This window comes from Narcine bancroftii, chromosome 3 (genome assembly GCF_036971445.1).
Source record: "Narcine bancroftii isolate sNarBan1 chromosome 3, sNarBan1.hap1, whole genome shotgun sequence".
In the NCBI taxonomy this organism is placed as follows: Eukaryota; Metazoa; Chordata; class Chondrichthyes; order Torpediniformes; family Narcinidae; genus Narcine; species Narcine bancroftii.
In genome coordinates this window covers 356,519,901-356,541,449 of record NC_091471.1, presented here as the reverse complement: position 1 = coordinate 356,541,449, position 21,549 = coordinate 356,519,901, and the positions used below count along the sequence as shown (strand labels likewise).

At 41.2% G+C, this 21,549-nt stretch overlaps 2 protein-coding genes across 6 annotated transcripts in view; both read left to right on the top strand.

The window, feature by feature from the left end:
- Positions 1-814, top strand: part of ccdc137 (coiled-coil domain containing 137) — a 196,250-nt gene extending 195,436 nt beyond the window's left edge. For 2 of the 4 annotated variants that reach the window (XR_011354862.1, XR_011354866.1), the window contains one exon: positions 586-674. Coding sequence is in view for 1 of the 4 variants with exons in the window: in XM_069929980.1 (XP_069786081.1) it covers positions 586-697 (112 nt within the window). In the remaining 3 variants the exon portion in view is untranslated. Of the gene's footprint in view, positions 1-585 lie in introns of all 4 variants that reach the window. The other 2 variants (XR_011354865.1, XM_069929980.1) reach the window with 2 other exon arrangements.
- Positions 764-21,429, top strand: btbd17b (BTB (POZ) domain containing 17b). Of its 2 annotated transcripts, none has more exons than XM_069929971.1 (3): positions 764-866; positions 12,604-12,886; positions 18,262-21,429. In XM_069929971.1, the coding sequence occupies exons 1-3, from the start codon at positions 764-766 to the stop codon at positions 19,340-19,342; spliced, it is 1,467 nt and encodes a 488-aa protein (XP_069786072.1). In that variant the 3' UTR covers positions 19,343-21,429. The 2 variants fall into 2 exon arrangements, with proteins under 2 accessions (XP_069786072.1, XP_069786073.1); XM_069929972.1 differs by lacking the exon at positions 764-866 and adding an exon at positions 15,709-15,796 and having other exon boundaries at positions 12,758-12,886.
- The last annotated feature ends 120 nt before the right edge of the window (positions 21,430-21,549 follow it).

Genomic DNA, 21,549 nt, shown 5'->3' with positions numbered 1-21,549 from the left:
TTTCCATTGTATCACTGTGTGGGGAAGGGAAACAGGTACAATGGGTTCAAAGGGCAATGAGTCTGGGCACAAGCTGAACACAGGAAGGATCTTATTCAAACACACACAAGTATGTTCAATCACACAACACAGTATAATCAGTCACTAAAATTATGAATGTAAGATATAGATTGGTTCATTATCACTTTATTCATCAACTATATGGAGAAATTAAAGAAATTCAAATATGTCACCAGATCTATGTTTTAGATGTCACAAAGAAGTTGGAACTTTTTTACATTCGGTTTGGTTATGTGAGACGGTGTTTGGAATAAAATTAAGGAATTTTTAGAAGTTATGTTTACATTTAAAATTCCATTTGATCCTATGAAACTCTATTCTTTATTAAACCAGACGTATTTATTTTTATATATGTATAGTTGTCCTACATACTGTATGTATTGCTTGTCTGTATGTGTGTTATGTCTGATCTGCCTTCATTTATCTAACCATTTGGCAAAGTTGCATGAAAAAAAATTATTGCGTTTTTACTGTTTTTAAATGTAGTCATATCTTTTTAACTTTTGTCCACATTCCTTTGTGCAGATTCATCCAACACAGTGGAGCGATGAAGAGGAATCAGAATCGAATTGGTTACCATGGCAGCGAAGGCCAGAATCCACCAATAACAGGAGGCTTTTCAGTGCGGGGCAGCTGAAAAGGAGACGTGTCCTACTTAAGTGTCCAGTGATCCAGATGTATTCTGAGTGAGCTTTTACACAGCATGAGGGTCGTCGAGACAATGTTGTTCATAAAAGGCCCAAGTGAAATGAGATGTCTTCTTCTCTTCGCTACTTTGATTTTATTGAGTGCCATCGATGAAGGAGGTAGGGGAGGGGTTGCGGGGTTACTACACTTTTGTTTGAATCTATCTTTCGTTGCTATGTGAAATACCATGAAGAGAGATGCAAAGGCCCCTATTGAAGAGGCAGTGTTCAACATATATTACATTGGAAAATGGGGCACAATCAATATTTTGTTTTGAGAAAGCTCAAAAATGTTGACTTGCCCTTCATGTAAAAAGATCATGCACGTGAAAGACTTTTCAAATGCCTGCAAAGAAGATTGCTTTGTTTTCTCTATTTTCAAAACAGTGCCAGCGGATTAAATACCAGTTGGATTTAGAATAATTCTCTGAGTCAAGAAGATTGCTCACAATCATTATCTTCAGTAACAATGATTAATGTTGTTTTGATTCCATGGGTCTAAAATTTTTAAAATGCTCTTTGAATCCCATTAAGCTTTTCCAATTTAAATGCTACAAGATCAAAACCTCCAGGTACTAAATTGTGTCAGTGCGCATAATAGTTTGATAAAGTAACAATCGTCAACTTCTGTATACAGCGCTGGGAAGCAAAATTGGGGAATTGGCTGCATAGTTAGGGAATTGGTCTATGGTAGAAATCAATCAATCTGGGGTCATTCCTTGAATTTTTGTCTATTGTAACAACTGTCTTGGATGTGAAAAGCAAAAGCTCCAAATTTGCTGGTAACATAATTTGGAGGTGTGGTAAACAGAGAGACGTAGAACCCTTACAGCACAATACAGACCCTTCGGCCCACAAAGTTGTGCCAAACATGTCCCTAACTTAGAAATTTCTAGGCTTTCCCATAGCCCTCTAGTTTTCTAACCCCCATGTACCTATCCAAAAGTCTCTTAAAGCACCCTAATGTATCCGCTTCCACTGCTGTTGCCAGTAGCCCACTCCATGCACCTACCACTCTCTGAATAAAAAATTTACCCTGACATCTCTTCTGTACCTACTCCCAGCACCTTGTACCCATGTCCTCTTGTGGCAACCATTGCAGCCCCGGGGAAAAAAACCTCTGAATATCCATACAATCAATGGCTCTCATCATCTTAAACACCTCTATCAGGTCAATTCTCAACCTCCGCCACTTCAAAGAGAAAAGGCCAAGTTCACTCAACCTGTTTTCATAAAACAGGCAACATCTTTGTAAATCTCTTCTGCACCCTTTCTATGGGTCCCACATCCTTCCAGTAGTGAGATATCCAGAACTGAGCACAGTATTCCAAATGGGGTCTGACCAGGGTCCGAAAGAGCTGCGACAATACCCTCAGCTCCTAAACTCAATTCCATGATTAATGAAGACCAATACACTGTAAGCCTTCTTAACCACAGAATCAACCTGCACTTCTGCTTTGAGCGTCCTATGAACTCAAACCCCAAGATCCCTATGATCTTTCACACTGCCCTTCACATAGTCTTACCATTAATACTATATTCTGCCATCATATTTGACCTACCAAATGAACCATTTCACACATCTGGGTTGACCTCCATCTGCCACTTCTCTGTCCTAGTTTTGCATCCTTTCAATGTCCCACTGTAACGTCTGACAGCCCTCCACACTGTCCACAACACCCCCAACCTTTGTGTCATCAGTCAACTTACTAACCCATCCCTCCATTTCCTCATCCAGGTCATTTATAAAAATTACAAAGAGTAAGGGTCCCAGAACAGAACCCTAAGGCATATTACTGATCACCAACCACCATGCAGAATATGATCTGTCTACAAACACTCCTTGCCTTCTGTGGGCAAGCCAGTTGTGATTCCACAAAGCAATGTCCATTTGGACCCCATAAGCCTTGCATGGGGAACCTTTTCAAATGCCTTGCTGAAATCCATATACTACCTGCCCTTGACAAAGCCATTTTGACTATTCCTAATCATATTATACCTCTCCAGATGTTCATAAATCCTACCTCTCAGGATCTTATCCATCAGCTTACCAATCACTGAAGTAAGACTTACTGGTCTATAGTTTCCTGGGCTATCTCTACTCCCTTTCTTGAATAAAGGAACAACATCCGCAACCCTCCAATCCTCCAGTACCTCACCCGTCCCCATTGATGATTCAAAGATCATCGGCGGAGGCTCAGCAATCTCCTCCCTCATCTCCCTCAGTAGCCTGGGGTTTATCTCATCCGGTCCTGGCAACTTATCCAATTTGATGCTTTCCAAAAGCTCCAGCACATTCTCTTTCTTAATATCTACCTGCTCAAAGCATTTCAGTAGGTTGTAAGTCATCACTACAATCACTGAGATTCTTTTCCAGAGTGAATATTGAAGTAAAGTATTCATTAAATACCTCTGTTATTTCCTCCGGTTCCAACCACACTTTCCCACTGTGGGGAAGGAAGTAGTAGACCATGGCAAGATACACAGAGCATGAATAGACAGACAAGTGGAGGACAAATTTTTACATAAGAGACTGGTACATTTAGCAGAAATAGTTAAAGGGACTAAATGGTACAACTTTTAAGGGGTGTGCAGGAACAGAGAGCTCATCGTAGATGTACATTAATCCTTGAAAATAGCAGGATGTATTGAAAGAGTGCTGGGGCATCCTCGAATTCATAAATTTACATGGAGTACAACATTCAGTTCTGGCTGCCCATTACAGAAGGATGTAGATGGTTTGGAGAGGGTGCAGGGAGATTTACCATGATGTTGCCGGGATAGAAGAACATGTCATATGAAGCAAGGTTTTTCCTTTTGGAGCAACAAAGGATGAGTGGCGACTTAACAGAGTTATACAAGATTATGAGGGCCCCTTTTTTCCTGGGGCAACAGTAGTAAATACCAGAAGACATCATTTAGGGTGAGTGGAGGAATGTTTTGGGGAGAAGTTAGAAGGAAGGTTTTTTTTTACACAGAGAATGGCAGGTCCCTGCAATGCATTGCCAGGGGTGGTGGTAGCAGCTTGTACAATAGGGAGATTCAAAAGACTGAGACAGGCACATGGATACAAGTAAAATAGTGGATAATAGGTGTAAGGTAGGGAGAAATTAGATTGTTGTGGAGTAGATTAACATAGGTCAACACAACATCATGGGCTGAAGGGCCATGTGCTGTAATGTTCTATGTTCTATAGGCCGAGAGTAAGTTAGCAAGGAAGTTATGTTCAACCTGTACAAAATACTAGTCAGTCCACACTAATATATTTCAAACAGTAGTCAGTTTGGGATCAAGATCAGAGGGTATGGGGTTGAAATTCAACTGTGTTTAGTTTAAACTATTAAAACATCAGCAATATGTCCTGAAGCCAAAGTCTGGTCATGAGCCACAAGGACATTTAACACTATTTCTCTTCCATCAATTATGCATATTAATTAGTCATTAACCAGACACTTCCTGATAATTTTTGAACTCAACACATCCTTTTGATGTCAATTCAGTCCTTGCCACCAGTAATTAATTCAATCAGAGATGAGGCCATCACTGCCTTGGACAAGGTATGGTTCACTTCTGTCAATAGGCAAGTGTTTAATTTGAATCTGAAACATGCTGTACAAAGAAGATACATTTTTTTCTCTAAACCTAAGGGATTTTTTAAGCAGTCTGGTGTATTTCATGGTCAACAAGCCAGATTCTTTTGTTTAGAGTTTGAAGTTTTTTGATATTTAATTCCTGTTTTGAAAGATTTCAATCCTTGGATCTTACAGTCCAGCCTTTGAATGTCGGTCATATAACCAACATGCTACCTATATAGAGATCCCACACATCTTCCCCTCCCCTCCCCTCCCATCAGGGATCAATCTCTCTGTGACTCCCTCAACCATTCGTCCCTTTGCACCAACCCCCTGCCCCCCCCCAAACTTCTACCCTGTGACTGTGAAAAGTGCTACACTTGCACCTACTCCTTCACCACCACTATTTTGGGATCTCAAACAGCCCTTACAAGTGAATCGACCTGTAATTCTGTTGGTCATTTACTGCATCTGGCCTCTATGTCAGGGAGACTGAACACAGACTGGGAGATTGCTTCGTTGAACACCTTCGCTCTGTCTGCTGCAACAGCAGGACCCACAGTGGCCAAACACACCCACTTCTACACTGACATGTCCATCCATTGCCCCACGACCTGCAAGTTGAGGCCAATTGTAAACTGGAGAAACAAAACCTAATATTCCATCTTGGCAGTCTCCAACCACACAGCATCAACACTGAACTCCCCTTCCTGAGTCTCTCTTTTTCCCTCATTCCTCTGACTCTCTTCCTCCAGCTCACCAGTCCATTCCCTTCCATCACCTGTTTCTTTGCCCTCTCCATCCGTCACCTCTCAGCCTCTTCTCCCTGTAGCCACTAATCATCTACAAGCCTGTGCTCCTTCACCTTCCCCTCCCCAACCCACCTTTTTATTTCAACCATCTGCCTGATTTTTTCCACTCCTGACCAAGGGCCTGAAACGTCAACTGATTTTGGGTTTTCCATGGATGCTGTGACCCACTGAGTTTCTCCAGCACTTTTGTCTACTGATCTGCAGATTCCTTGGTTGCACCATGCTACCATGCCCACCACAAAGCCAACTCTGCCACCCTGCTCCCAAATGGACCACTGTTTGAAAGGCTGAAAGAGATTAACCTTGAGCCTTCTAGCTTCAACCAGGGTTAAACTACACTGGAGTAGTCTTAAAATGTCATAGATGGGGCAGGCAGCCAGCACCTTTTACAAGGTGAGTAGAGGAAAATTTAGGGGAGACATCAGTGGAACGATTTTTACACAGAGAGTAGTGGGTGCCTGGAATGCATTGCTTGGGTGCTGGTGAAGGCTGGTATAATGGGGACATTTAAAAGACTCTTAGACAGGCACATGCATGCAGGAACAATAGTTAGCTATGGGTGTGAGGTAGGGAAGGTTTAGTTTGTAGAATAGGTTTATATAGGTCAACACAACATTGTGGGCCGAAGGGCCTATACTGTGCTGTAATATTCTATTTTCAGGCAGTTATTTCTCCTCTGCCTCTAGATACATTCAAGCACAAGGACCCATTTACAATTTTTGAACTTATCTAGCCCCTTTCCAATCTTTAATGGCATGTTAATCTTATCGTAGATGCAGTCACCTGGAGTGGGAGTATGACTGTAGTTAACCCTTTAGATCAAATCCTTAAATGGACTTTTCATTGTCGAAAGGTGCTGACCTGCATTTTTTAACTGTACTTTCTTTGATACCCTGCACTTGGTCTTCGTATCACTATACTCTGCATTCTTCGACGTACTCACTACACCCAGCATTACTGTTTTATTATTGCACGATCTGCTATTTTTAACAATGGACTGACTTGAGACGAGAGTTTATTGTCATATACATACAGTAAGTATAATGTACAGCTCCTCCAAAATTCTTACTTGAAGCAGCCACACCAACTGCCATTCATATGTATTAAATTACCACAATGCGTCAAGTCAAAAACAAGATAATGACTACAAAAGGAGAGACAAATAAATATTCACAGTTGCAGTTAGTGCAAGAAACGGCAAGGTTTCAACAGAGCAGATTATTTTGGTGGTCCGAGAATAGTTTATGGTTGGGGATAGGTTCGTATCGAGAGATTTTGGAAAGAAACGGTTCTGTGCCTTGTGCCTTCTGAGAAAACAGGATGGGATCACGGTAATGGTGATCCCCGCTGATGGTCATTGCTTTTTCGAGGCAGCGTCTCACATAGATGCTTTCTATGGATGTGAGGCCAGTGCCTGTGATGAACATTGCTAGGTTTGCCACTTTCTGCAGCTTTCGGCATTCTTGGGCTTGGATAGTGGGCAAAACAAAGTTTTTCACTGCACCGTGAGTCAGAAAGCAGGATGGAGATCAAGAATCTGGTTGTGTGGTGCCAGGACAACAATCTTGCTTTCAATTTCAATAAGATTCCACCTGCATTGAATTCGCCCATCATTATTGAATGAAGATCTACCGCGACCAATGCCTGAAGAGGGCGCACAATATCAGTAAACCGGTGCGGACTCGAAAGGCCAACATGGCCTGTTTCCGCTCCGTAAATGGTTATATGGTTATGGTTAATAGTCCCTGACAACAGCGAAGCAATTCCATCATTCAGAGCATTTCTACTCCAGAGAGCTGTGAATGTTTGATCATCAAATATAGTAACGTCTGAGATGAATAGGTTTTGGATCCTTAGGGAACCACATGATAGGACAACGAGACAGGGACTTGAAGCGTACGTTTGGCCATGAACTTATTGAATGGTGAAGAAGACCTGAGGGGCCATTTGGCCTAATCCCATACATTCAATTTGTGCTCTGAGGACTGAGAATGGGACATATACATTTTACCTGCTGTCATTCTACTGAATGGTGAGCAGCAAAGAAACAAGAAGCCCACCGCATAAAAATCCGTTCTGCAAGCCCCTCTCATGTTAAATAGATTTGCAATGGATGTATTTACTTTAAAAAGTGTACAAAAGAAATCTCAAGAGGCTTGTTGTTTTATGTAAATTTAACTTCTCAGCTAAATGGGCTGATGTGTAATCAGTTTTCGATTCAAATGAGCTTGAATCCATTCAAACCCATAGTGTTTTTCTTTTAGGATTTTCTTAGATATTCAAATGTGTTCACATTTCTGACACAACCTTCAATGTTGCAGCAGTAGTACAAATGAGCCAGGCTCTCTAAAGTAGTCCAAAAGTCAAAAGTGCTGCCAACGCTTAATGGAGGGGCCAAAATATTCTTTAACTACTTAGATTCCTAAATGCACAGATTAGTAAAGCTTGAACAAATTTCCTGAGCCGATGTCATTGGTTAATGGTCAGCTCCAATCAGAACTTTAAGTTGTGGCCAATAGCATTCTTCTCCCTTTCATTTGACGACTAATTAATTTCCCCTCCACCTTGTGCATTAGAGCATTAACAAGAACACCAAATTATTCTAGCAAGGTAAGGCCAACGATCTAAAGAGAATATCCTAGGTTATGTAGCTGTGGCCACGCCTTGTGAAGCTTTGAAAAATTCCGAGTATTTGCATTTGTTATGTGCATCAATTTGAACTTCACAAAGTTGGATGTTTTAAGTTTGCATGAGACATGAGAATGCAGATCTTTGTGCACCGGGTTTATTTTTGATCAAGTTAATGATATGATTCGGAGATAAGGAGTGATTAGATCACTTGGGACTATACTCGCTGGAGTTGAGAAGACTAAGAGGGGATCACAGAAACATAAAATTATGAAATAGATAAAGATGGAAGCAGGAAAGTTGTTTCCACTGGCAGGTGAAACTAGAACTAGGGAATGCAGCCTTGAAATTCAGGGGAGTAAACATAAGATAGATGAGGAGGAACTGCTTCTTCCAGAGAGCAGTGAATCTGGGGAATTCTCTGACAAGGCTCCTCATTAATTAAGACACAGGGAGATAAATTTTTGCATTGTGGGGGAATTAAGGATTCTGGGAGAACTGAGGATTCTGGAGAAAGGCAGGTAGGTGGAGCAAAGTGCACAACCAGATCCCTCCCCCCCCCCCCCCGCCCCATCTTATTAAATGACTGAGCAGACTCGATGGCCCCAGATGGCTGCGTTCTGCTTCTATTTCTCATGTTATGTTTGATGAATTCAGACATCTTAATTCTCACCCATTACCAATCACTACTAATTTTAGTATGAAAACAGAAATTGATGGAAATACTCAGCAGGTCATTCACATATATGGGAAGTGAAATAGATTTAATGATTCAGGTCAAAAACCTTTGTCAGAATTGGAAAAACAAAAGAATCTGGCTTCAAAGAGGGTGGAGGAGAGAGGGGTGCCTATGATAGGGAAACAGGAGCAGGAGAAGGCCATTCTGCCCTTTGTGCCTACTCCACCATTCAATATGATCATGGCTGATCATGTGACCTCAGTATTTTATACAGTAAAACCCCTGATATCCGGCATCTATGGGGATTTGTAGATGTCTGATGTGAATTTTCCGGTTGCTAAAGATTGTGTGTTGTGTGATTGGCGAACTAACTGCTGGGGGGGGGGGGGGGGGGTGGGGGGGTGCCGATGTGTATTTTTTACCTATTCATTTTCTGCAATTTTTTTGCTAGTTGCTCAAGGCTGCCAGTTGCTTGAATTCCAGATAACAGGGATTTTACTGGCCCTGCTTTTGCTCCACACCCTTTGATCCCTTCAGCCAATAGGGAATCATACAACTCCTTTATGAATGTATCTAATTAACTGGCCTCAACAACATTCTTTGGCAAGTTCACAACTCTCTAAGTTAAAAAGATTTCCCCAGTTTCAATTCTCTCTGATTCCTTGTTCTGGAACTGGGGCAACAATGGATATCAGCAGTAAACAAAGGAATCAGGTCAATGAGTGAATGGGATAGTGTTATGGGCCCAAAGGACCCTAAAACCCAGCAGCAATAGATATTCTCCAAAACAAGTAGTTACTTAAACAAAAGTTGTTTTTAATTATCTTTAAACATGAAAACAGAATCAAACTTTAACTTATCACTATTAACTTAACTAACCCAACTTAACATCCTTCTAATTTCAAGCACAGGTGTATGTAATGTGTGTGTAAATTTAAAAAAAGTTACTTGGTTCACAGTTCAATCTCACTTCTCATTCCTCCAAGTTCACTGGTTGCAGGCAATTCTTATGTTGTGCACAGAATTTAACATGTATAAAGTTCACCAGCTTTAGTGCTCGAAAGGTAAATGCTTACCGCTCAGGAAGGTTCATTGGAGGTTTGCAGAGAGAGATGTGTTGTTCCAGGATTTCCACAACTGAGGTACCACCTCAATGTCCTGCTGATGAAACTTGCCCCATCAGGGTTCTCCAGATGATGACCTCTTTCTTTCAGGCTACCTCAGAGTTTCTTTTCATTCCTCTTATTTCAAGAGAAACATCAGACAGATAGCACTTCCGGCCATCCACCACCCTGGAGATTCTGTTTCAGTTCCATCAAGATTCTCCTGACTTGTTTCAGCTTTCTGTCACACACAGTCAAAGACTCCCTTTAGTCTCTCTCTCTATCTGAGTTAAAACTGCCAGCAGCATGTCCTTCTCTCTCTCACTTGCAAAGCCGTTGACCTTCTCCAGAAAACAATAGGAGATCGTCTTTTGGTCCATCTGTTGTGTTAGGTAAACAATAACCTCTCAATGACCTTTGAGTGAGCACTTGGCAGATAGGTCAATAGCCTTGCAAAAAGGTCCACAATGGACAACCTGGCTCTGATTGTTCTTCCAGGACAATAGTCCATTCATTTCATGACATTGTTTCAATTAGCACCTGCTTGTGAAATGTGCATAGCATTCTCCATAGTTTCTGTAACGTCACTGAATATGAATTCTTCAGTATTTCAAATAAGATCTGTTTTAAAGTGTGTGTATGTATGTAACCCTCTCTAATTTTACCAATTTATCTCTCAAAAACATTCCCAAATATTCCATCACAATAGTTAGAAAGTGACAACATTGACAATAGAACCCAGATGATAAAATGTAGATGTTGCTAAGTTCAGAGCAAGACGTGCCCGGCAGATCAGGTTCTGTGTGTCCTCCACTCCCAGGGACAAAAAAGTTTTTAAAAAATGAGATGAAAAATGAACAATCGTTAAACCTTTTTGCTCTCACCTTAAACCTATGTCCTCTAATTTTTGATACCCCTACCACAGGAAAAACAGTTTAGGTTATCAACCCTAATTGCCTCTTATAATCTTATTATACTTTTATCAGATCATGCCTCAGCCTCCTTCACTCCATGGCAACCAAGACCAGTCTATCTGATCTCTCCCCCTAACCAGTCTTCCAATCCAGGTAATATCCTGCCAAATCTCCTCTGCACTCTCCCCAGCATAACCGTATCCTTCCAATAGAGTGGCAACCAGAACTGCACGTGATGCTCCATGAAGCATAGCCAGTGTTCTGTAAAGTTGAAAGACTTCACCAGTCTTACTCTATTAAGGATCATTCTGTTACTCAGATCACTGAAATAAAAGCACAAAATGGTGGAAACACTGAGCAAGTTTGGGAGCATCGTGGAGATTGAAACGGTTAACAATTTAGGTCGATAACATTTCATCAGACCATTCTCCCTATTTCTCTTTCCATTGATCTGCTTGACCTTTTTTTTCAACATTTTCTATGGCTGTCATGGCTCTTGTCAAGTTTGTTGTCATCTGATTACACAAGTGCAACCTAACGAAACATCGTTCTCCAGTTCTCAGTGCAAAACACGCAGACACACAATCAGACATAACAAGGAACTGCTCACGCTAACTATCTGAGACTCTAATTTGCACAAAATTGTATTTATTTGTACAGGTAAAATGCTTGTCCTGCATACATATATCTGTATGTGTGTTATTTCTGGTTTTGTGTCTGCGTTTTTTGCTCCAAGGACCGGAGAACGCGGTTTCGTCGGGTTGCACTTGTACAATTGGATGACAGTAAATTTAACATAGAGACAGAAAATACACTCTCCAGGACAAATGTACATATATTCAAAAAAAATAAATATGGTTTTGTAAATATGAGAGTCTCGGGTGAGCAGTTCCTTTGGTCGTTCAGCATTCTCACTGCCCGTGGGAAGAAGCTGATCCTCAGCCTGGTCGTTCTGGCTCTGATACCCCTGTATCTCTTTCCCGATGGGGACAGCTGTAAGATGCTGTGTGTGGGGTGGAAGGGGGCCTCTAATATTTTGCGCACCCTCATTGATTCCTGTCGATCAAATTGATGGGGGGGGGAGGGGAGGAGACTCCAGTGATCCTCTCTGCCACTCTTATAGTCGTGTGTCAGCAGTGCTTTGCTTTAATTACTTTGAGATGTTCTGAAAAGGCTGCTAAAATGCACTTTTTAAACTACAATGCATTTTTTAAATAATGTCCTCTTAATGTATGTGTTTATTCTTTTTCATCCCTTAGGACGGGAAGTTCAAAGGTACTTCTAGGACAAATGGGAGAAACTGCATAAAACAAATTGATTAATTGTGTAATGTTTCATGTATATCTCTTCTTCTTTGACTTGGCTTCGTGGACGAAGATTTATGGAGGCTGCAGGCTCGTTTGTGGCTGACAAGTCCGATGCTGGACAGGCAGACACGGTTGCAGCGGTTGCAAGGGAAAATTGGTTGGTTGGGGTTGGGTGTTGGGTTTTTCCTCCTTTGTCTTTTGTCAGTGAGGTGGACTCTGCGGTCTTCTTCAAAGGAGGTTGCTGCCCGCCGAACTGTGAGGCACCAAGATGCACGGTTTGAGGTGATATCAGCCCACTGGCGGTGGTCAATGTGGCAGGCACCAAGAGATTTCTTTAGGCAGTCCTTGTACCTCTTCTTTGGTGCACCTCTGTCACGGTGGCCAGTGGATCTTGGGAAGGTGATGGTCCTCCATTCTGGAAACGTGACCTACCAAGCGCAGTTGGATCTTTAGCAGCGTGGATTCGATGCTGTCGGCGTCTGCTATCTTGAGTACTTCGATGTTGGTGATGAAGTCGGTCCAATGAATGTTGAGGATGGAGCGGAGACAACGCTGGTGGAAGCGTTCCAGGAGCCGTAGGTGATGCCGGTAGAGGACCCATGATTCAGAGCCGAACAGGAGCGTGGGTATGACAACGGCTCTGTACACACTGATCTTTGTGAGGTTTTTCAGGTGGTTGTTTTTCCAGACTCTTTTGTGTAGTGTATATCTAGTGACAGGTTAAATGCTCGTCATTATTCAAGAAGTCTATCTCATAGCATCAAATCAAATCACATTTGTAGAATCTATTTATCTTTTTAAAAGGATTTATGCTTGTTCTGTTGTCTTTTTTTTCCATCTAGCTCAGAAAATAGATCTAACCAATGAAAACACCATTGCAACAATCAACCATTCTTCAATCCTTATTGATCACCTTCAGGGGCTCCTGTCCAAGTCCAACTCGAGTGACATCACACTGAAAGTCTTCACGGGGAATTCAGAGGAAGTCAAAGTGTTCCACGCTCACCACCTTCTTCTTGTCCTGCAGAGTGATGTCTTTGAAGATCTCTTACTGAATCAAAGTGTGACCACACTTGTTCTCCATGAAACACCTGAATGTGCTGTCCTTTTTGAGAAATTACTCAGGTAAATGCAGCCCAGGTACCTTCTATGACTTTGTATTGATATTTAACCATAATGAACAAGTAATGGATTTCGAATTCTGTGGATCTGACTGAGAAAAATTAAAAAGCAGTGGTCTATAAATTCAGGAGTGTATCCTTATGTCTGTAAAGAATCTGCTCATAGACGCCTAATTTCAATTATTGATAATAATTTGATGGGCTTCAGAGTAGCCTCTCTATTTAAGATCAAGAATGACTGCGAATTTGATCTGAATTTTTTACTCTCAAATGAGGATTGGGGCACTGTTATTAATCTGATTAACAAGTTCTCCTTCTATGCACGATGTTGTTTGCTGCAGTACAAAGCAGTGCTCAGAGTGCATATATCTAAAGTTAAATTATCTTCCTTTTATTCCGACATTGATCCATTATGTGACATATCTTTGAGGCTTCATTGATCCTTATGTTTTGGGCTTGCCCTAGTTTAGAAAATTTTGGGGAAAACGTTGTGATTTTTAAGATCAAATTGGAACCATGCCAATCAATTGCTTTATTTGGTGTTTCTCAAGAAGAGAAAACATTATTGACTTCAACCCAAAAGCAGATTTTACTTCTCTGAGAATAGACGGGCAATTTGATGAAATGGAAAGACAACACCCCACCTACTCATACTCAATGGTGACATGATATCATGTCTTTCCTAAGTTTAGAAAACAATTCAGATACAATATTGAATGAATAAAGTTTACTTTTCATAAGATGTGGGGCTCATTCATGGATTATTATCACAACTTAAAGAGTTAAGGTGTTTGGATGCTCCAGAGATGCATTGTCTTGTTTCTGGAAATCAATTTTCGATTCATATATTTATTTATTTATATAAATTAACCTTGTTTAGTGGGAAGGGTTTGATTATAAGGGTTTTTTCCATTTTTTAAAGAGGTAAATTAGTTTATTGAGAATTGTTAACATTGATCGTATATAAGATTAAGATAATATTTAAGAAGCATAAATTCCCTTTCTTTAAAATAAGGGAATTTTATTTATAACTTACCTGACCTTAAAAGAAAGTATATTTTTGTTTCAGATTTTTATTGTTTTTTTTACTCTCCCCTATTGGGGGAGGATTATCTTTTTTTTCCTCTTTTCTTTTTCCTTTCAATATTATCTTTAGATATGTTATGAAGAATGTGTTAACTGTTAATTCAATCAATCTTAGATTTAATGATTTGGATAAGATTAAGTTAAGAAAAGAATTAGGGTTATGTTTTTGATCTACAATTCATGTATATGATATGGTTTATGTCATTTACTAGATTATTATGTGTATAGGTTTTGTATTAAAAATATTTTAAAGAGAAGAGTTTGTTCGTTCTCCCCATGTCTGCATGGGCTTCCTCCGGGTGCTCCGGTTTCCTCCCACCCTTCAAAACATACCAGGGATGTGTCAATTGGGTGTAACTGGGCCGCAGGGGCTCATGAACCGACAGGGCCTGTTACCGTGCTGTACGTCTAAATTAAAAATTAAATTAAACGTTCACTCACTGGCTGGCTCAATAACAGACAAGACGGTTAAACCAGTAAGTCTGCAGATGCTGGGGCCAAGTACAGGAGAAACTCGGCAGGTCACACACACATCATCTATAGGGAGTAGAGGGTAATGAATATTTTTGGGTCCAGTCTGGTTACCTTTTACTTCCTGTGTGAGCTGCAGAGTTTCTCTAGCACGTTTGTGTATTAAAAATATTCCCTTGGTGCCATTTTCCCCTTCCTATAGCTCACAAAAGGTCTTTCTGTTCACCTTTTCCTCATCCCACCCTATTACCCTACCTCTCACCTGTCCCATCTGACCCTCACTCACATACCTGGGCTTCTTTTCCCTTGGGCCAATTTTCCTATCACCTCCCTCATCTAGTTCCACCTGCCCATCATTCTTCTCTTATCTGTTTCCCCTACTGGCCTCTCACTCCACCCTGTCACTTCTATATACAGTAAAACCCCCGTTATCCAGGATTCAAGCAACTGGCAGCCTCGAGCAATTGGCGAAAAAGAAATGGCAGAAAATAAATAGGTAAAAAATACAAATGTTTTAAATTGGTGCCCTCTAGTGGTCAGTTCGCCAATCCATGCAGCACACAATCTCAAGTGACTGGCAAATACAGGCTAGGACTTTATTCCCTGGAGTGTTTGAGAATGAGGGGCAATTTGGTAGAGGTATACAAAATTATGAAGGGTATATAGAGTAAATGCAAGCAGGCTTTTTCCACTGAAGTTAGATAAGATAAAAACTAAAGGATGGGTTAAGGGCAAAAGGTGAGATGTTTAAAGGGAATTAAAATTTATACATACAGCACGTTCACAGGCCCTTTCGGCCCACGAGCCCATGCTGGCCAATTGCACCCAATTAGCATACAACCCTATACGTTTTGTACAGTGGGAGCTAACCAGAACCCCTGAAGGAAACCAATGCAGACACAGGGAAAATGTACAAACTCCTTACAGACAGTGTGGGATTCAAACCCTGGTCCTGATCGCTGTAACAGTTAGCAGTTGTGCTAACTCCTTCACTAAGTAACTTTTTCACACAGAGGTTGTGGAATGAGGTGTCAGCTGAAGTGAATATGAGCTCAATTTTGGCATTTCAGAAAAATTTAGACAGTTACATGGATGGGAGGGGTATTGAGGGCTAAAGTCCAGATGCAGGTCAATGGGACTATGCAGAATAATAGTTTGGCACAGAGTAAATGGGCCGAAAGGCTGGTTTCTTTATTGTAATTTGCTCTGGTTCTATGGTTGGCATGTTTATTGCTTTGTTTACTGTTGCATTGTCATGTGTATCGATAGAGTACTACCAGACAGACAGCTCGCAAATAATCATGATCCAGCCCCATTTCACATCAACAAAAAATGTTTTCGCAGGAAACCACAAAAGGTAACAAGATTAACGATGGGAGCATTTAAATTGAGCAGAACTGGCAGATCAAATTTTAAATTTAAATAAAACAACAACAGAGGTTTTCTTAAGGGAATCTGGCACAACAGTCGTTCCAGTCCCATCACTCCCCCTATCTCTGTGTTCTCCCCAATCGCACTGTGTCCTCCGCTGTCAAAATAACTCTTCTCCCTCCACAACCACTCTCTTGCTGAGGGCGATAGGGGCATTAGAGTGGAGTTACAGGGCATGTTGGTACATCATTTCATCGGATGCAAGGATCGACAACGAGATAGACAACAGACTCGCCAAGGCAAATAGCGCCTTTGGAAGACTACGCAAAAGAGTCTGGAAAAACAACCAACTGAAAAACCTCACAAAGATTAGCGCATACAGAGCCGTTGTCATACCCACACTCCTGTTCGGCTCCGAATCATGGGTCCTCTACCGGCATCACCTACGGCTCCTAGAACGCTTCCACCAGCATTGTCTCCGCTCCATCCTGAACATTCATTGGAGCGACTTCATCCCTAACATCGAAGTACTCCAGATGGCAGAGGCCAACAGCATTGAATCCACGCTGCTGAAGATCCAACTGCGCTGGGTAGGTCACGTCTCCAGAATGGAGGACCATCGCCTTCCCAAGATCGTGTTATATGGCGAGCTCTCCACTGGCCACCGTGACAGAGGTGCACCAAAGAAGAGGTACAAGGACTGCCTAAAGAAATCTCTTGGTGCCTGCCATATTGACCACCGCCAGTGGGCTGATATCGCCTCAAACCATGCATCTTGGCGGCTCACAGTTCGGCGGGCAGCAACCTCCTTTGAAGAAGACCGCAGAGTCCACCTCACTGACAAAAGACAAAGGAGGAAAAACCCAACACCCAACCCCAACCAACCAATTTTCCCCTGCAACCGCTGCAACCGTGAATTCCTGTCCCGCATCGGACTTGTCAGCCACAAACGAGCCTGCAGCTGACATGGACATTTACCCCTCCATAAATCTTCGTCCGCGAAGCCAAGCCAAAGAAAGAGATAGGGCATGTTAAGAAACAGAAATTACAGGGAAGTAAAGGGGAATGCAACTGATGGAATTGCTGCCAATGGACTCAATAGACCAAATGGCCGCCTTCTAATATTGTAATGAGAACGGAAATATGATGTCCCACATGGATTAGTGGCATGTCCTTGATTATTCATTGTATTTTGTTTACAGTTTCCATTATTCACCTATTTGACAATGACACCAAGACTAATTCAGCATCGTAAATGCTTTAGGTGGAAACATTATACATTTTAAAAATTTTAGACATACAGCACGATAACAGCCCCTTTCCACCCATGACTCCATGCTGCTCAATTATAACCAATTGATCTACAACCCCAGTGCGTTTTGAATGGTGGGAGAAAACTGGAGCACCCAGAGGAAACCCATGCAGACATGGGGAGAACATGTAAACTCCTTACAGACAGCGTGGGATTCAAACCATGGCTCAGGTCGCTAGCGCTGCAACAGTGTCGTGCTAACCACCACACTAACTGTGTCGCCCTTTTATCTATATTTCTAAAAGATTTAAGTATACAGTCCAGTAACAGGCCCATTTTGGCCCACGAGCCTGATCCACACAATTGACCTACAGCCCCATAAGTTATTGAAACATTGGAGCACCTGGAGGAAACTCACGTTGACACAACAGGGGCAACATAGAAACTCCCTACAAACAGTGCCGGAATTGAACCCTGGCCATTGGCGCAGTTACAGTGTTGCGCTAACTGCTACGCTAACCCTTCCGCCCTTAACCTCCACATGAACCTCCATGAATAAATGGTTAAATGAATAAGTAAAATAAGAAAGATCACTTGCCAAGGAACTGGATTTCATAGCACTTATATTCTTCATCCCCACCCAAACTATTTTAAATCATAAATTAAAATGGGGATACACCAGGCATATTAAGCAGCCTGCGAATTTTATTCTAGATCGGTGGTTGTCAACCTTTTTTCTTTCCACTCACATACCACTTTAAGTATTCCCAATGCCATAGGTGCTCTGTGATTAGTAAGGGATTGCTTAAGGTGGGATGTGTGTGGAAAGAAATAAATTTGAAAACCACTGTTTTAATTGTACCTAATTGACTCGTTATGTGCATGGTTTCATAACTCCAAAGGAAATGGGCCATGACAATTTTTCTCAAGCAAAATATTTCAGTAGCAATTGGGTCTAAAGCAGTGATTCTCAACCTTCCCTTCCGACTTAAGAAATCCCTTACTAATCACAGAGCACCAATGGCAAAGGGAAAACCTAAAGTGGTATATTGAGAACCACTGTTCTAGATGTTGTGTGTGTCAGGCACACTAATGAGGAGAGATAACTGGATGTACATGGTACCATTGAGTTTTAGTTCTGGGTAAAAAAAAATAAAGCAATAGACTTTTAACAGGAGACTTGTGCTTTGTTTTACCAGATACTTGTACTGTGGTGAAGTCAGCATCCTTTTGAATCACGTTGTCCCATTGCATAAATTAGCCACCAAGTACCGTGTTGCAGCCTTGCAGCAGGGCATCATTGAATACATGAGTCAACACCTTGCCAGTGCCTTTCCCCAAGGCCATGTGGTCAGTTGGTATCATTACTCAGTCAGAATAGGTAATGAAGACCTACAGGAAAGATGCAAGCGGTTTCTGGCTTGGAACATGTCCAGCATCATTCTCAGCCATGAGTGGCAAACCATTAGCAACGACTTGATGGTCGCCCTGCTTCAACGCTCCGATCTGGTTGTGGAGAACGAACTGGAGATTTATTATGCAGTTGAAGAATGGATAAAGAAGAACCGCCCCGATGTCACAGTAATGAAGACTGTTCTCAAATCTATTCGTTATGCCATGATTGACCCCCAACACTTGTTCCGCATTCAGAAACAGTCTGCCATCATGAACATGCATTACAGTTCAGTCCATGACTTACTTTTCCTTGCTTTCCAGTTTCATTCAACTACACCCCTTGTGTTTGCCAAATATTTTGATGTGAATTGTAGCTTTTTTATACCAAGGAATTATTTGTCTACTTCCTGGGGTTCTCAGTGGGTGATCAACAACCCTGCTCGAGATGATCGTAGCACCAGCTTCCATACACAGCTGACGCCCAGTAATTCTGACACCAGCAAAAGGGTGACCTGGAATGCTCTCTTCTCACCAAGGTGGCTTCCTATCAGCTTCAGGGCTTTTTCCACTTCATCAAGTTACAGAGCAGTCCAAGCCTACAGCCCTGAAGGTGGTCGGCCAAGGGTAATAATCAACCCTACTACTAACAGTGTCAGCTTTGCAGGAGTAAACTTTCAGAAGACTATACTGGTCAAAGTAAAGCAAGAAGGGAGGTCCTATGTGAAGCACGTGTATAATTTCCATCAAAGCACTGAAGAAACCGGTGACTTCCTCCTCCAGGCCGATCTCCAGAAACGCTCCTCAGAATACTTGATTGACAATTCTCTTCACCTTCATATTATCATTAAACCCATTTACCAGTCATTGATTAAAGCAATAAAGTGATTTGGTTCAGAGGAAGGTTTTCGTCCAAAATTCAGTCTCCGTAAATAAAATCTAGTGCATGTAGAAAATGGGGAACCTTTACTGCCTGATATGTCCTTTAATGTACATGGGGACCCTGTTCCACACTCAAAGCTGACATTCCCAAATTCCACAGTTGATCTGCACCTTTTAAGTACTGATGGACAATTTCATCTACCTATACTGACCTCAAGTCCATTAACAGTCAAATCATTATTGCATGGATGTTGTAAGAAGGTGAGAGTGGAGTGCACAGCCTAAATTTCGAGAAGTTGATATATCCTTCGTGAAATCCAAGTTTAATATTTTTATGATTAATTACATTGATACATAAAAATGAGGTCATTTGTGGCCACGTGTGCAACTAATGATTCAGATTTATGATCAGAGTACATATGACCCTGAGATTCTTTTTCCTGTAGGTGAGGCAGAATCACCACTTACTGTCAGTGCAAAAAAAACTGTACTCAACATACACATGTAAACAAATAAAGAAATGTAAACAAACTGACTGTTCAAATCAGAGAGCATTTTAAAAAAATCAATAAAGTGCAAAAGTAAGAGTCCTTAAGTGAGTCCCTGATTGAGTTTGTTGTTGAGGAGTCTGAGGGTGAAGGGGGAGCAACTGTTCCTGAACCTGGTGGGGCGAGTCTTGTGGCACCTCGACCTCTTCCCTGATGGTAGCAGCAAGAACAGAGCGTGCGCTGGGTGATGTGGATCCTTGATGATTGCTGCTGCTCTCTGACAACAGCGTTCCCTGTAGATGTTCTCGATGCTGGGGAGAGTTTTCTCTGTGATGTCCTGGGCCTTGTCCACTACCTTTTGCAGGGCTTTAGGCTTAGGGGTATTGCTGTCCCCATATAAGACGGTGATGCAACAGTCAGCATACTTTTCACCGCACGTTTGTAGAAATTTGCCAGGATTTCTGACGTCGTACCAAACCTTCGCAAACTCCTGAGGAAGTAGAGGTACTTTCTTCACAAGTATGTTGGGTCCAGGTAAGATCCTCTAAAATAGTGATTCCCAAAAACTTAAAGTTACTCATCATTTCCACCTCTGATCCCCCAATGACCAATGGATCGTAAACCTCTGTTTTTCCCTTCCTGAAGTCAACAATCAGCTCCTTGGTTTTGGTAACATTGAGATTGTTGTTGATGCACCATTCAGTCAGGTTTTCAATCTCTGCTGTATGCTTACGGTTATTTTCTCAAGGATTATATCATTTTCTCTGCGTCACTTATAGAATGTTCTGTCTCCACTGCTTAAGTATAATTTGGAGACGTAAACATACCAAAATGCAACCTACTTCTAATTTTTCCAAGTTTAATTGCAATAATACCAAAATAACTAACAGTCCAAAGCATTATTTGTAAGAAAATAAATAATAAATGCCTTTATTCAGGAGTTTCATTAGAATGACAACTTAAACATCTTCCTCAGCTAGTAATGGTTTTGATATACTAAATTATATTTGGACTGAACTCTATGTTTTTGTCTTGATCCACTTGTCTTTGTAACATCTTCACCAGTATTAAAGAATAATTTTGAAGTTTTGCCAGTTACCTCTTCAAAGCTTTACATAAAAGATAATGATCTGCAAGAAATGTAATGTTGGTGCTTATCAAGGATAGAACTTGCTTCCTCATCTGGAGGTGTGGAATCATTACATGAAGAGCTTTCTTTGTAGAGTCGTAATTCATAGCTGGGTAATCAACTTGTGTGCAATCTATAAAAGATTCAAGGATGGAAGTTTGGTTTGAGTGACATTGTACAAACTGGCCAATGGACCCATCACTGCAATGGAGTAGATGAATGAATGCCAGATAAGCTTAGTTTTGCACCTGAAAATGGCAATTGTAACAGTCCGCCAAGCAGATTCTGAGCTTAATCTGGCAACATTATATTTCTCAATTTCTTCTATGCTATTATAAAACCTGATTACTTGTCGAATTAAAGGAGTTGTGCAAAATACATATTTACAAGACATGTAAATGAAAATCATTAATGTAGTTGTGTAAGTGACCAACACATATTGTTGTTGAAATCCAAGTATCATACTGAAATCTACTATTTCTATCCCAAAAAATAAAACTGGAGTGAATAATAAATTACCCATAAAAGTGGCATGTCTGAATGTTGTTGAACTTACTTCTGTTTGTATCCTATCAATAACTTTGTGATTTGCACAA